At 27.9% G+C, this 14,128-nt stretch overlaps 1 protein-coding gene and 1 non-coding gene across 2 annotated transcripts; both read right to left on the reverse strand.

The window, feature by feature from the left end:
• Window positions 1-560: 560 nt before the first annotated feature.
• Window positions 561-5,782, reverse strand: LOC130807822 (disease resistance protein SUMM2-like). Its single transcript, XM_057673168.1, has 2 exons — window positions 5,626-5,782; window positions 561-3,498 (listed from the first exon to the last, which is right to left on the reverse strand). The coding sequence occupies exons 1-2, from the start codon at window positions 5,632-5,634 to the stop codon at window positions 754-756; spliced, it is 2,754 nt and encodes a 917-aa protein (XP_057529151.1). The 5' UTR covers window positions 5,635-5,782; the 3' UTR covers window positions 561-753.
• Window positions 5,783-13,583: 7,801 nt separating this feature from the next.
• On the reverse strand, window positions 13,584-13,699 carry LOC130809529 (U5 spliceosomal RNA). The gene has a single exon (XR_009040833.1). It is a non-coding gene; the product is annotated as a U5 spliceosomal RNA (small nuclear RNA).
• Window positions 13,700-14,128: the final 429 nt, after the last annotated feature.

Consider the following 14,128-nt stretch of genomic DNA (forward strand, 5'->3'; position numbering starts at 1 on the left):
AAAAGTCTTCTCTAGAGTCCAAAAAGGTGAATCGGAATTTGTATTTTCATATGGATTTCCGGATCACTTAAACCGGACCGTTACATTTATAGTATATTTCTTGATTATTTATATCTAGATTTCATTTTCTTGAGTAAAAAATGTTTTAATATAGTTACTAAATATAATAGAATTGACATTTATTTATTAGTGGAAAATATTCTAAATATTCACACTGGCCCATAAATAGAGGAGACTAGGGGCGTTCAAATTGATTTTCAAATCGATTCAAATATTTAGTTTTTCGGATAGTAAAAATCATGATCTAGTACCGGTTCGAATAAACGGGAAATCCGATTTACCTTAGATCGTATATTGGATATCAAATTTCGATTTTATCAAAATTCTTATTTTTTTTATCTTTTATTGTTTGAAAAAATAATTTTGGCAATACGATTTGATGTTCAGGAGGCTAAATTAATTAAAAATTGCAATTTAATGGAATTTAATTGTAGTTGAGAATTGAAAAAATAAATAAAATAAATATTGAAATTGAAAAATAAATAAATAAATGCAACAAGTTTATGGCAATGTTTTGAATATCATCACTTTGAGATGTAAAACATCACTCAAATCCAAGATTTTCTATGAAAAATTCAAGTTCATAATCACACCTTCCAACAGTAATATATTACTTGACAAACTTAGTTTCAAATAATATGTTAATCTAAAATACAATATCTGCTATTACTTCACAACGTACATACTTGAAAATTAAGAAAGGGAGAGTGATAAAGCTGCATCCCATTCGAGAATTTCATTGATTTTATGAGAAATCTGGGTAACATTTAGGGGTTCATACTGCTGAAAGATCTCCCAAAATTCTGCATCTTTGGAAATGGAAGCTAATGTAGACGGTGATGCAGGGCATATTATGTGTTTTATATCATTCAACACCCGCAACTCTGGACATTCATCTATGTAGAGTACCCTTTTTTTATAATAAAAAACAATTAGCCCCTCATATATGCAGTGCAACTTTGGTAGGCAATTTAAAAGTAGTAGTTCTAATCTAGGAATAGAAAGAACAAGATTGGGTAGAGTACCGTTGTTTGATTCAAATATACGCTCCAATAAATCACAATTACTCACCATTAAGGAGCGCAAGTTGGGGAGGTTCCAATGCTTGCTGAATGGAAACATCTCCTTTAGTTTTGGACATTTGAATATATGTAGAACTTCAAGTTGGAAAAAGGAGCAGCTACAGAATTCTACTATCCTTGTCAAATCAGACGACTCATCGATTTGTAATTTTTGAAGGCTATCTAGTTGTTGCGTCCCGGTAAATATATATTCTAACCCTATACATTCTGTTATGATAACCTGGTTTACCAAGGAGGGGGAAATATCTGTCAATGCTCTTTTCCCCTTTATATTACATTCGTCAATTAAAAGCACCTCAATTGAAGTAGGAAGTAGACTTGTCTCCTCTCCAAATTCTACACCTGTGATACACACCATCCTCTCACTTTCTTGATATCCTGTAAGCCACGATATTCTATTGAATGGACTATCGTTGACATCAAAATGATCATGTGATGTAAGCCAGAACCTGTAGCAACTTAAATGATGTAAACGTTGTATAAGCCCATTAAAACCAGTCATATCATCATTTATAATCCAACGGCAGTATACCTTCTCTAGCTTCTCTAATCTTTCTATTCCTCTCACATTTTCTTCAAGCTTGTAGTTGCGATCCAAGTCCAACACTCTTAGATTTGTAAGCTTTTCCAGTGATGGCAAATAAGTTAGCTCCGAACAGCCATGAAGTAAGAGTGCCCTTAAATTTTCCAACTTTGAAATACCTTCTGGCACCCTTTTAATTTTAGTATTACACAAATCAAGAATTTTAAGAGCCCTCATATGATCAAAGAAAGATTCTGGGATCTTCGTTAAAGAAGTGTGATCAAGCTTGAGCACTGTGAGATTTGGAGTCCGAGGTGCCATACCATATGGAATCACTGTGATGTCATAATTGTCGCTCAGTGAGACTTTCACTAGATCTCGACTCCATAATCCTTCTTCTGGTACTTCCTGCAATTGTTTTCCTGATTTTACTAGAAAACGTGGACAACAATTTGTGATCGAAATAGCCATTTCTCTCACCGCATCATGCATCTTCACACAGTCATCTCTAGCATATTCCAATAAGCATGAGTTTTTTAGTTTTTCTAAGATGTCATGGCCTTTGTACTTTTTCTCTAACCTGCTCCCTTTATCATCCAACATTCCTTCCATAATCCAATACTCTATTAAAGCTTCATTAAATATAAATAAATCTTCTGGATATAGCACACAACTTAAGAAACACTGTTTTAGAAGCTCATTATTGAGGCGATCATAGCTGAATTTTAGTTTCTGAAGCACCTTTTCATCCATGTCTTCATGCACCCTACTTGGATTTTTCAACTCAGCTAAAGCATTTTTCCACACTAGCACGTCAAAAACGCCTATCATACTACGAGCTATGACAATGGTTGCAAGCGGCAAACACGCACACTCCTTAGCCACTAATTTTGCTATTTCTTGGCCCTCAAAACAAAGATCATCATAAGTCTCGAGCTTGTTCTTAAACAAATCCCATGCCTCATGCTCTGAAAGAACTTGAACTCGAATGACATAATTCTTACACCCCGTCATTCGGCACACGTCTTCTTTTCTAGTGCTAAGGATGATGTTAATCTTACATCCATTCTCTTTATTTGGAATGCCAATAGAACTCAATTGAAACTTTTCCCACACATCATCAAGAAAAAGCACCACATTCTTCTTCATCATGACAAAAGAATGATGTAATTCAGAAGCTCTCTTATCAGTATGTACCTTACTAGAAAGCTCTACACCAATCTCTTTTGCAACTTTTTCCTGTAACATGTACAAATTGCAATCACTTGAAACTGTTACCCAAATAACACGCCCTGATTTGTAATCACCCAGTAGCTGATTGTATATGTTTTTCATGAGCGTGGTCTTCCCTATACCTCCCATACCAAGAACCCCAATTGAATATGCTAAAGGATGATCATCAAGCCATTCTCGAATCATTCGAACATTTTTCTGGAAAAGCTCACCATACAATGGTTCGGGATAAAATGGCACTTCCTTAGTCTTAGGATCATCGAGTACCAAACCATTTGGAAAGTCACTCACCTGAAAAAGATCATCAACCTCTTTTGTCATTACGTTTATGCGATCATTGAGTTGCATATTGGTGAAAAACCCTCTTGATTTCTGGAATTCGTCCACAATACTTTCAAACTTAGATCTTTTGAGTTTGTAAGTATCCAACCAATCAATAACTTCTTGTCTTTTTCTTTTCCCAGCTTGTAACTCAGCTTGATTACATTCTGCACAAATATCATCTTTTCGTGCAGTTAGTCTCTTCATCTTCTCTTCCAGGGTCTCTAACTTTTGTACCACAATGGAGTCGTTCAAAGAACCCAATTTCGGGAGTAGCCCCTGATTCATATGATACTAGTAAGTATCCAGCCAAAGCATGTTACAATAATTATTAGAAAAGCTAAGGTAAACAATAGCAATACACTTTCTTCGTCCCACCAATTTTGCCCCAATGGCAATTAAGAAAAATGAGTAAAGTAATATTTCATGGGAAAGTAGAGACATACGTAAATGTCATCGGAAATCTTTTGTTAAATATATGGATGAATGTTAAAAATAGTTATTTTGGATCTTCGCTAAATTAAAAATAAGGATAATTTGATGAGACAATATAAAAGAAAGAAAGTAAGACAAAATTGTAGAACAGGGGAAGTATGAAACATATTCAATACTTCTTTTTATTATCCATTTACTTTTAGTACTCTATTTAATATATTTTTTATTTTTACATTTTTCTAATTGTATATAATTAAAAATTATAAATACCTGAAAATAACATTTATATTGAAATGAATAAAACAAGATTTCACTTGACTATATTTTAATTTAAAGATTAAAAATATAATATATATTAAAAGTGATTAATCAATGGAATCCAAAAAACAAATGCGACAAATACATTCAATAGTAGAGAATAATAATTTGATTCTTCATTCACATTTTGTATTGCATACAAGGAAAAATAATGCGTGGCACATTTTTTGCAAAATTAGTTGTCAGAATAAAAATTATTATTTTTAATATTTTAAAGTACTTAAATTTTTTATTTATTAAGTTTATAATTATTCAATTTAATTTATTAATTAAATTTTAATAGTAACATAAAAAAGTGAATTGAATATTAGTCATGAGAAAATTACCTAAGTAGAAATGACAATAATTAAATACCAAAACAAAAAATCAGCCCATTGCAAAATATCGAATGATGCAAAAAACATATAAAAATTTGCTTCTAAAAATTCAACCTATTAACCGTCTGGAGCGGGCCAACGTTTCATTTATTCATGAGAGATTGAACATTTTGCTCATTTTTGTAAAGAAAGAGCTTCTTGATTGACTATCAAAAGGATTTGATATATATAGTAATATCAAAAGGAGAAGGTCTTAGTAAATAAAGGTTATTTGTGATGTTAAAAAATCAACCTTATGTGGTAGGATTTAATATGGTGAGAATTCTGTTGTTTTAATTTATCTTTTTTTTATTTAATTTATTATATTAATTTTGTTTTTCTTGTGGTGATTTACAAATCACAGTGATTGATTAGGAATTTTTGATTATAAAAGTAAATATCAAATGGATGATTAAAATCCAACTAAACGTTGAAAAGAAAGACTATTTAAACAAAAAAAAAAACACATAGAAATGCCTTTTAAATTAAATTCATAAGATTTAAGTTCAACACTACTATTTATATTTAAGTTTTTTTTTGTTTTATGGAAAAATCTATTATACTATCTTAAATAGGAGTCTATCCCATTCCAACCCATATAAATATCTTAAATCAAATAGCAGATCTACTTGTGATTCACTTTTGGTTTTCAAAACTGGCTTTAGATCTTATCATGCCAAGAGAAGGCACATAGCATATTCACCTTTTTTTTTTTATTATTTTTATTTTTATTTTTATTTTTTTAATAAACATGGCATATTTAGCTAAGTTTTTAATTCTTGAAGAATTAAGATCATTTTAGATTATGCGAATCGGACCGACATCATTCAAGCATCAATATTAATCGCTCCACATTAATTATAAAACCAGCAACAGCCAACATATACACAGTCTATTAGTAACAAAAAAATAAAAAACAATGAAAAAAGAATTAATATTACAAAAAGTACATATTAAAGTTCTTATAAGATTTGAAACGCGGTCAAAATAGATCCGACCAATCGACCTTGTAATCGAACTCGATTTAAATAGACTTTCAAATGAATTTAAAATTAGGTAAACATCAATATGAACACAAGACCCGATCTTAAATCGACCCAAAACTTGTGACCTAAAATTAATCCGATGACCTAAATAAATACCTCTATAAATCCCACCTTGATAAATTTAACTCATATACATCATATATCTATGAAACTCATGTTTGAATTTCTCCTTTAAGCATAAAATATACCAAACTTAATCAATAAAATAGAAGAATGAATGTTATGAGAGCAACAGAACATAAATAACATACCTCAGCCATTAAAAAATTGCAGTGTGAGACCACTGAAGTATAAATAAAGAAAAAAGAAGACAATTAGAAATAATACCAAAAGACAACTCAATATAGAGAAGGAAAGAGAAGGAAGTATATGAAAAAGAGAACTCAATATTGCAGTGTTTTTATAGAGAAGGTAAGAGAAGGAAGATTAATTAGGAATGAAAAATAACTTTTTTTTTATTTGAAAATAGATCCTACCAAAAAATATTTTTCTTTTGTTATTATTCTATTTGAAATTATTCTACTTATTTTATTTCTTTCATATTTGAAATAAACCGTATAATGTCATCCAAATAATAAAATTGTAAAATAGTTAATTACTTTTTTGTCCTTTTAATTTAACATCATTAAGAAAGTGAGATATTATTAAGCAAAAAATGAATATTTGAAAAATAAATAAATATAGAGATTAAATTATATCAATAAAAATTAGATAAATTAAAATACATGAATAATATTAAAATGAAGTGGTGAGTGTATTTCTAAAAATAAAAATAATATACAAAATAAAAAAATAACTTTAAATAAAATATAACTAAATAACGTATAAGGGAGCACTTATGGTCATCGGTCAAAAAGTTTAATCGATGATGATATTATTTCCCAATATTTTCTGTGATCTTTCCATAAAAAATCCTTGAAGAAGTCAATTACATTTTCATCAAAGAGAATAAAACATAATTTTAAAGAGAACCACATTAAATCTTGTCTTATGTATTTATTTATTATTTTCATTTATCATTAACTTGCATTAGTTGTTTTCTAAACTTAGAGGCAACATAAACATCCAACTTAAACTTTATATTGTGATCCTTGAGTGATCTGAGGCAAACGTTTCTTCTTTTAAAGACTATTTTTATTTTTTTTATTTGAAACAATAGTTCCTACCAAAAAATTTTTTTATTTGAATGTAGACTAGTAAATATTTTAAATGTCTTCAATACAATAAAACGGTAAAATAGTTAGGCATTTTTAAGAAAAGGTGAAAATTTAGTAAAAATTAAGTAAAGAAAAATTACATTGTATAAATAAATTTTAAAAAGAATTAAAATATATAAATGTGATTAAAAAAATAGTATGTTATTTCCAAAAAAATAATATATCCTTTTAACAAAATATAAAATGAGAAAATCAACACAAAATAAAAATACGTTAAAATTATAGCAAATGAGGGAGTCGTTATATGGTCATCGGTGAAACTTCTTTCGTCTTTCCATGCAAGTTGATTTTTGAGTGCTAAACTTATTTGACGTTTGATGGTGAAGTCATTGTCGTCATCAACTTTTAAATACAAAAATTATAAAAAGTTAATATTGTGAGAGTATGCGATTAGACGATTTAAATAAGATCTCACTTGACTATATTTTTTCTTACATATTGGTCGCAATATATAAAATAAGATTGAACAATAAATAGTGTCAATAATAAAAATGTAGCGAGTATTTCAGAACAGAGAAAGTACGTGTATATATATATATATATATATATATATATATATATATATATATATATATATATATATATATATATATATATATATATATATATATATATATATATATATGATCAAATAAGAAAGATTTTAAAATGAGAAGGATGAGAAGAATTTTTGTTTGATTTTGTTTTGTTACTATATATACAAAAAAGGATACTATATTATAAATTAAGAACATTTTAAAAAATTATTTTATAGTTACTTTTCTATGTAACATAGTTACTTTTACAATTAGGTGTTTTTGGCTCAATCATGATTCATGACCATATATTTTTTTATTTTAGTGAAATTAAAGGTGTAGGATCCTTCTTACCCTTCTCATTTTCAACCCATTTTCATTGGATCCCTCCTATATATATATATATATATATATATATATATATATATATATATATATATATATATATATATATATATATATATATATATATTGCACGCTTTTTTAGACTATTTTAGGCCGTCTATAGAAAACTTACCTGTAACTTTGATTTAAACATTACTCAAAATCAGCGGAATGATATTTAAATATAAACTAATTAAAATAAATAAACATGTCAAACCAACTTATAATGGAATTATTATGTTGATTCATTCACTGTTTTCTCCGTCTATTATACTTGCAAATAATAGTTACATTTTCTTATGTAAATATCTCTATCACTTAAATATTTTTAAAACAAAAATAATAAGAGAAAACACCACAACATGACTTTCAAGTTAGAATACTTAAAAGACTTTTCAAAGTTGACTAACTTTATTCACTTGCTAAAAAGTCTTTATCCACATAGTTCCCACTTAAATAGTATGTAACTTTTTATTTCAAAAATAGAATTAAGTAATTTATTAGAATATAAAGAAATATAAATATCATTGCACATAATTTTAGATTGGACTAAGACTATAAAACAATTTACCCATAAATTTGTTTAAATATTAGTAATATGTTAGGGTTTGCAACACATTGCCTAAATTTCCTACACAAAAACTTAGACGAGATCATCCCAAGTTTAGATGAAGTGTAGGCCGGGCCATTTCACGTGCGTGTAACAATATTTTAATTTTTGGACATTTATCAATTTTGACTTGAAAGGTATTAATAATGAAAATTGATACCTTTAAAGTCAAAATTGATAAAATTGATATCTTTCAGGTTAAAATTAATATCTTTTAAGATCAAAAATGATAAATGTCCAGAATATGAAAAAAAAAATGTCCAGATTGTTACATGCGCGAATTGAACCAGCCCAAATTGACGGTCTCATTTAGAGGCCGTCTCGTCCAAGACCAACTGAATTTCCTAACCATCCATATTTAGAAAATATAAGATTACGAATAAAAAGGCCGTAATTATATAGCCCAATCTAATAGTTAATCTTAGTCCAATAAAATATACTTATGCGTAATGTTTTAGGATTTGGAAAACAGATGACAGATCCAAAAGGAATTGGGTATGCTAAAAGAGTTCAAAAAGTCAAAAATTTGGCAATTATTATTGTTTAAATCAGTTAATTGTCAATTAATGCCCGATTGCCATAAAGAAATATGATAAATATATAAAGCCAAGAATTATCAAATACTCCTTGTTTGAATGAGAAATAAATTTGGGCTATTTTTTTTAAAAAAATGTAATTAAATTATTAAATAATAAAAAGTACCAACATTATTTTATGTGTGATGCTTTCCTAAATATATTTAGTGATTGCCTGAAAGGTCACATCACATGCATAAATCTTTGACACTAAAGTTAAATATATTAATTTATGTACTCAAATACAATATTTAATAATTTATTATTGTTTTCGTGATTTCTCTTTTTTTTTTTTTTGTATCTAATTGGGTTAAAATTTACTCATGGGCATGGCTGAAAAGTATGCAAAAGTGAGTATCGTCGAACTGCTCATATGCTCACTCGAAATTGGCGTCATTAGAGTAGAACATGTATTTTCCAGCAGGTCTTAGTAATCAACTTGAAGACCCCACACTATATTATATTTCCACTTATTCTGTTATTCATTTTAAGTGTCTTATTTTCTTATTGGATTAAGTCACCTTAAACATCTCATTTTTAATTTCTCTTTCGTTCTTTTATATTTGTCCACTCTATATTTTATACATATTTTTAGCTAATTTTAAGTCTTAATATCTCTGATTACACATCATGAAAAATTATAAAAATTATATATTAAAAAACTTTACATCAAGAAAAATTTAATAACATTTCACAAGAATATCTTTTTTTCAATATATAATTTAAAATTCTAATTTAATTGCTCCCTCTTAAAGTTGGTGATGAAGCCCAAAGTTGGTGGAACACCTTAAATCTTATCTTGTTTATTTAATTATTATTTTCATTTATCAATAACTTACATTAGTTGTTTCCTAAACTTCGACGCAACATAAACATCCAACTTAAACTTTATATTGTAATCCTTGAGCGAGCTAGGCAAATGTTTCTCCTTTTAAAGACTATTTTTACTTTTTTTATTTGAAACAATACTTCCTACCAAAAATTTTTTTATTTGAATGTAGACTAGTAAAGATTTTAAATGTCTTCAATACAATAAAACGGTAAAATAGTTAGGCATTTCTAAGAAAAGGTGAATATTTAGTAAAAATTAAATAAAGAAAAATTACATTGTATAAATAAGTTTTAAAAAGAATTAAAATATATAATGTGATTAAAAAAATAGTATGTTATTTCCAAAAAAATAATATATCCTTTTAAGAAAATATAAAACGAGAAAATCAACAAAAAATAAAAATACGTTAAAATTATAGCAAATGAGGGAGTCGTTATATGGTCATCGGTAGAAAAAGTTGTATTCATAATGATTTAATGAATCATGATGTACCGAAACTTCTTTGTCTTTCCATGCAAGTTGATTTTTGAGTGCTAAACTTATTTGACGTTTGATGGTGAAGTCATTGTCGTCATCAACTTTTAAATATAAAAATTATAAAAAGTTAATATTGTGAGAGTATGCGATTAAACGATTTAAATAAGATTTTACTTGACTATATTTTTTTCTTATATATTGGTCGCAATATATAAAATAAGATTGAACAATAAATAGTGTCAATAATAAAAATGTAGCGAGTATTTCAGAATAGAAGAAGTACGTATATATATAGGATCAAATAAGAAAGATTTTAAAATGAGAAGGAGGAGAAGAATTTTTGTTTGATTTTGTTTTGTTACTATATATAAAAAAAGATACTATATTATAAATTAACAACATTTACAAAAATTATTTTATAGTTACTTTTCTATGTAATATAGTTAATTTTACAATTAGGTGTTTTTGGCTCAATCATGACCATATATTTTTTTTATTTTAGTAAAATTAAGGGTGTAGAGTCCTTCTTACCCTTCTCATTTTCAACCCATTTTCATTGGATCCCTCCTATATATATATATATATATATATATATATATATATATATATATATATATATATATATATATATATATATATATATATATATATATATATATATATATATATACATATACATATTATTGCACGCTTTTTTAGACTATTTTAGGCCGTCTATAGAAAACTTACTTGTAACTTTGATTTAAACATTACTCAAAATCAGCGGAATGATATTTGAATATAAACTAATTAAATTAAATAAACATGTCAAACCAACTTGTAATGGAATTATTAAGTTGCTTCATTAACTGTTTTCTCCGTCTATTATAGTTGCAAATAATAGTTACATTTTCTTATGTAAATATCTCTATCACTTAAATATTTAAAAACAAAAATAATAGGAGATAACACCACAACATGACTTACAAGTTAGAATACTTAAAAGACTTATCAAAGTTGACTAACTTTATTCAGTTGCTAAAAAGTCTTCATCCACATAGTTCCCACTTAAATAGTATGTAACTTTTTATTTCAAAAATAGAATTAAGTATTATTAGAATATAAAGAAATATAAATATCATTGCACATAATTTTAGAGTGGACTAAGACTATAAAACAATTTACCCATAAATTTGATTTAAACATTAGTAATATGTTAGGGTTTGCAACACATTACATAAATTTCCTACCCAAAACTTAGACGAGATCATAGCAAGTTAAGATGAAGTGTGGGCCGGGCCTTTTTACGTGCGTGTAACAATATTTTAATTTTTTTGGCATTTATCAATTTTGACCTGAAAGGTATTAATATTGAAAATTGATATCTTAAAGGTCAAAATTGATACCTTTTAAGATCAAAATTGAAAAATGCCCAGAATATAAAAAAAAAATATCTAGATTGTCACATACGTGAATTGAACCAACCCAAATTAACCGTCTCATTATGAGGCCGTCTCGTCCAATACCAACTGAATTTCCTAACCATCCATATTTAGAAAATATAAGGTTATGAATAAAAAGGCCGTAATTATATAGCCCAATCTAATAGTTAATCTTAGTCCAATACAATATACGTATGCGTAATCTTTTAGGATTTGGAAAACAAAAGAGTTCAAAAAGTCAAAAATTTGGCAATTAATATTGTTTAATCATTTAATTTGTCAATTAATGCCCGATTGCAATAAAGAAATATGATAAATATATAAAGCTAAGAATTATCAATACTCCTTTTTTGAATGAGAAATTTAAATTTGGGCTATTATTTAAAAAAGTTGTAATTAAATTATTAAATAATAAAAAGTACTAGAATTATTTTATGTGTAATGTTTTTTCTAAGTTTATTTAGTAATTGCCTGAAATGTCACATGCAAAATTCCTTCATATTAAAACAAAATATATTAATTTATGTAGTTAAACATAGTTTTTAAGAATTAAGGCTTTGGTAGTATTGTTTTTGTGATTTCTCAAACATGCATTTTTTTTATCATTTACTCATTGGCATGGTTGAAAAGTATGCAAAAGTGAGTTTCATCGCAACTGCTCATATGCTCACTGGAAATTAGCGTGTTGACTTCGTTTCCTGCTATTCATCTTAGTAGTCAACTTGAAGACCCCACTCTAAATTATATTCCCTCCATGTTAAACTCTTATTTTCATGTTGGATCAAGTCACTTTAAATATCTCATTTTTATTTTTGATATATTATTTTTATCAACTTTACTCTTACTGAACTTAATATTTTCACACTTTTACAATTATTAATCCCACTTTACCCCTATCAAAATTTAAAAACACTACATTTTTTCTTTCATATGTGGTCCTGTTTCACTACTTATAAAAATGGTAAAAAGTCAAATAAGACATATTAGGTGAATAAGAGGGAGTATTATCTTCTTTTCATAAAGTTGTTTTCACAAAAAATCATTCACAAAAATTTAAAAATATAATTTTTTAGATGGCGGATATATTAATTTATTGAATAACAAATTTGGTGGAAGAAAAATAAATATCATAAATATTTAAAATATATAAAAATAATTAGTGAGATAAAAATATAAAGACCAAAATATGTAATGACCATAAGTATATACTATCAAAATATTAAATAAAAATAAATAAAATAATTTTGTCTAGAGACTATCACATAAATAGAAATATTGTCTATGAAAACAACAAGTTGAATGACTAAAATGGCATATGCGAACAATATTAAATAACAGAGGGAGTATACGTACTCTAACATACTTCTTCCGTTTCATTATACTTACTATATTTGATTTTTTACGCAATTTAATGTGTTATTTTGTTCATTTAACTATGGTACGTTTAACTTTACTTTTTCATTTTATATCTTGATTATATTTTAACTTACATATTAGTTGCAATATAAACTTGAACAATAAATAGTACCAAAATTGAAATGTAGGAGTAGAGGTGTTCATTCGGTTGATCGGGTCGGTTTCGGACGGGTGTTATTCGGTTCGGTTGCATTTCGGATCGGTTATTTTTAGGCTGTGTGTTACAACGGGTTACACTCGGGTCGAGTCGGTTAGTCACGGTTCGGTTAGAGATCGGTTATTCAAGCTATCGGGTTAGCATCAGTTCGGTTTCGGTTGAAGTTTGTGTCGAGTGTCAATCGGTCTCGGGTTGTCATCGATTACTAATTGGTTCGGTTTTTTCGGGTACAGATCGGATTCGAGCTTTATTTTTCGAGTAGTTATCGGTTACGGATAACTATTGATCGGGTCAATATCGAAATAAGTTAATAGTCAGGTTTTTAATTGATGTATGCTCATTTACTTACAAAAAATAATTACCGATTGTTTTATCAGATATAGCAGATAGGGGTGTCAAACAGGTCGGGTTAGGTCATTTTCAGGTTCGGATCATATATAATGGTCAATAAACCCTTAATATGAACCTGACTCATTTAATTAATGGGTCAAAAATTGAAACACCGACCTGATCTGTAGCATATCGGATCAACCTGCTAATGGCCCTTTTAACCTACTTTTTTTTTAGGTCATTAAATTCATATATTTCAGGTCATTTGACCCATTTAACCTTAATTAAAGGCTTCCTCCAAAAATAAACGTATGCCACTTAATGCAGCGAGCACACGGTATTCTTTAGTAAAAGGCGAAAGAATAGTTCGCTTTGTGCTCACGGCGTGGCTGCGTAAGTTGGTATGAGATCTGTGGAAGTGATTTAAAGAATTTTTCTTTTATTAGTATCTTTCATAGCCGATGTGGGACAACTTCCTTTGTTATTAAAAGTCATCTTCAGCTGACGAATCCCTTAGCCGATGTGGGACAACTTCCTTTTTTATTGAAAATCATCTTCAGCTGACAAATCCCTCAATACATGGTAATTGGTATTATCTTAGTTTTACGAAGTATTTGGCAAATGTTGATCCGTCTTAAATTTAATAAATGGGTTAAACAGGTTTTTTTCGGGTTTAAATATTCAACCTGAACCTAACCCATTTAATAAACAGATCTGGTTGGATTGACCCATTTAATTAATTGGTTCAAAAATCTAAACCCAAACTCGCTAATTTCGAGTCGGTTTCAGATCAGGTTAGCAGGTCGGGTCAGCTTTTGCC

This window comes from Amaranthus tricolor, chromosome 3 (genome assembly GCF_026212465.1).
Source record: "Amaranthus tricolor cultivar Red isolate AtriRed21 chromosome 3, ASM2621246v1, whole genome shotgun sequence".
Lineage (NCBI taxonomy): Eukaryota > Viridiplantae > Streptophyta > Magnoliopsida > Caryophyllales > Amaranthaceae > Amaranthus > Amaranthus tricolor.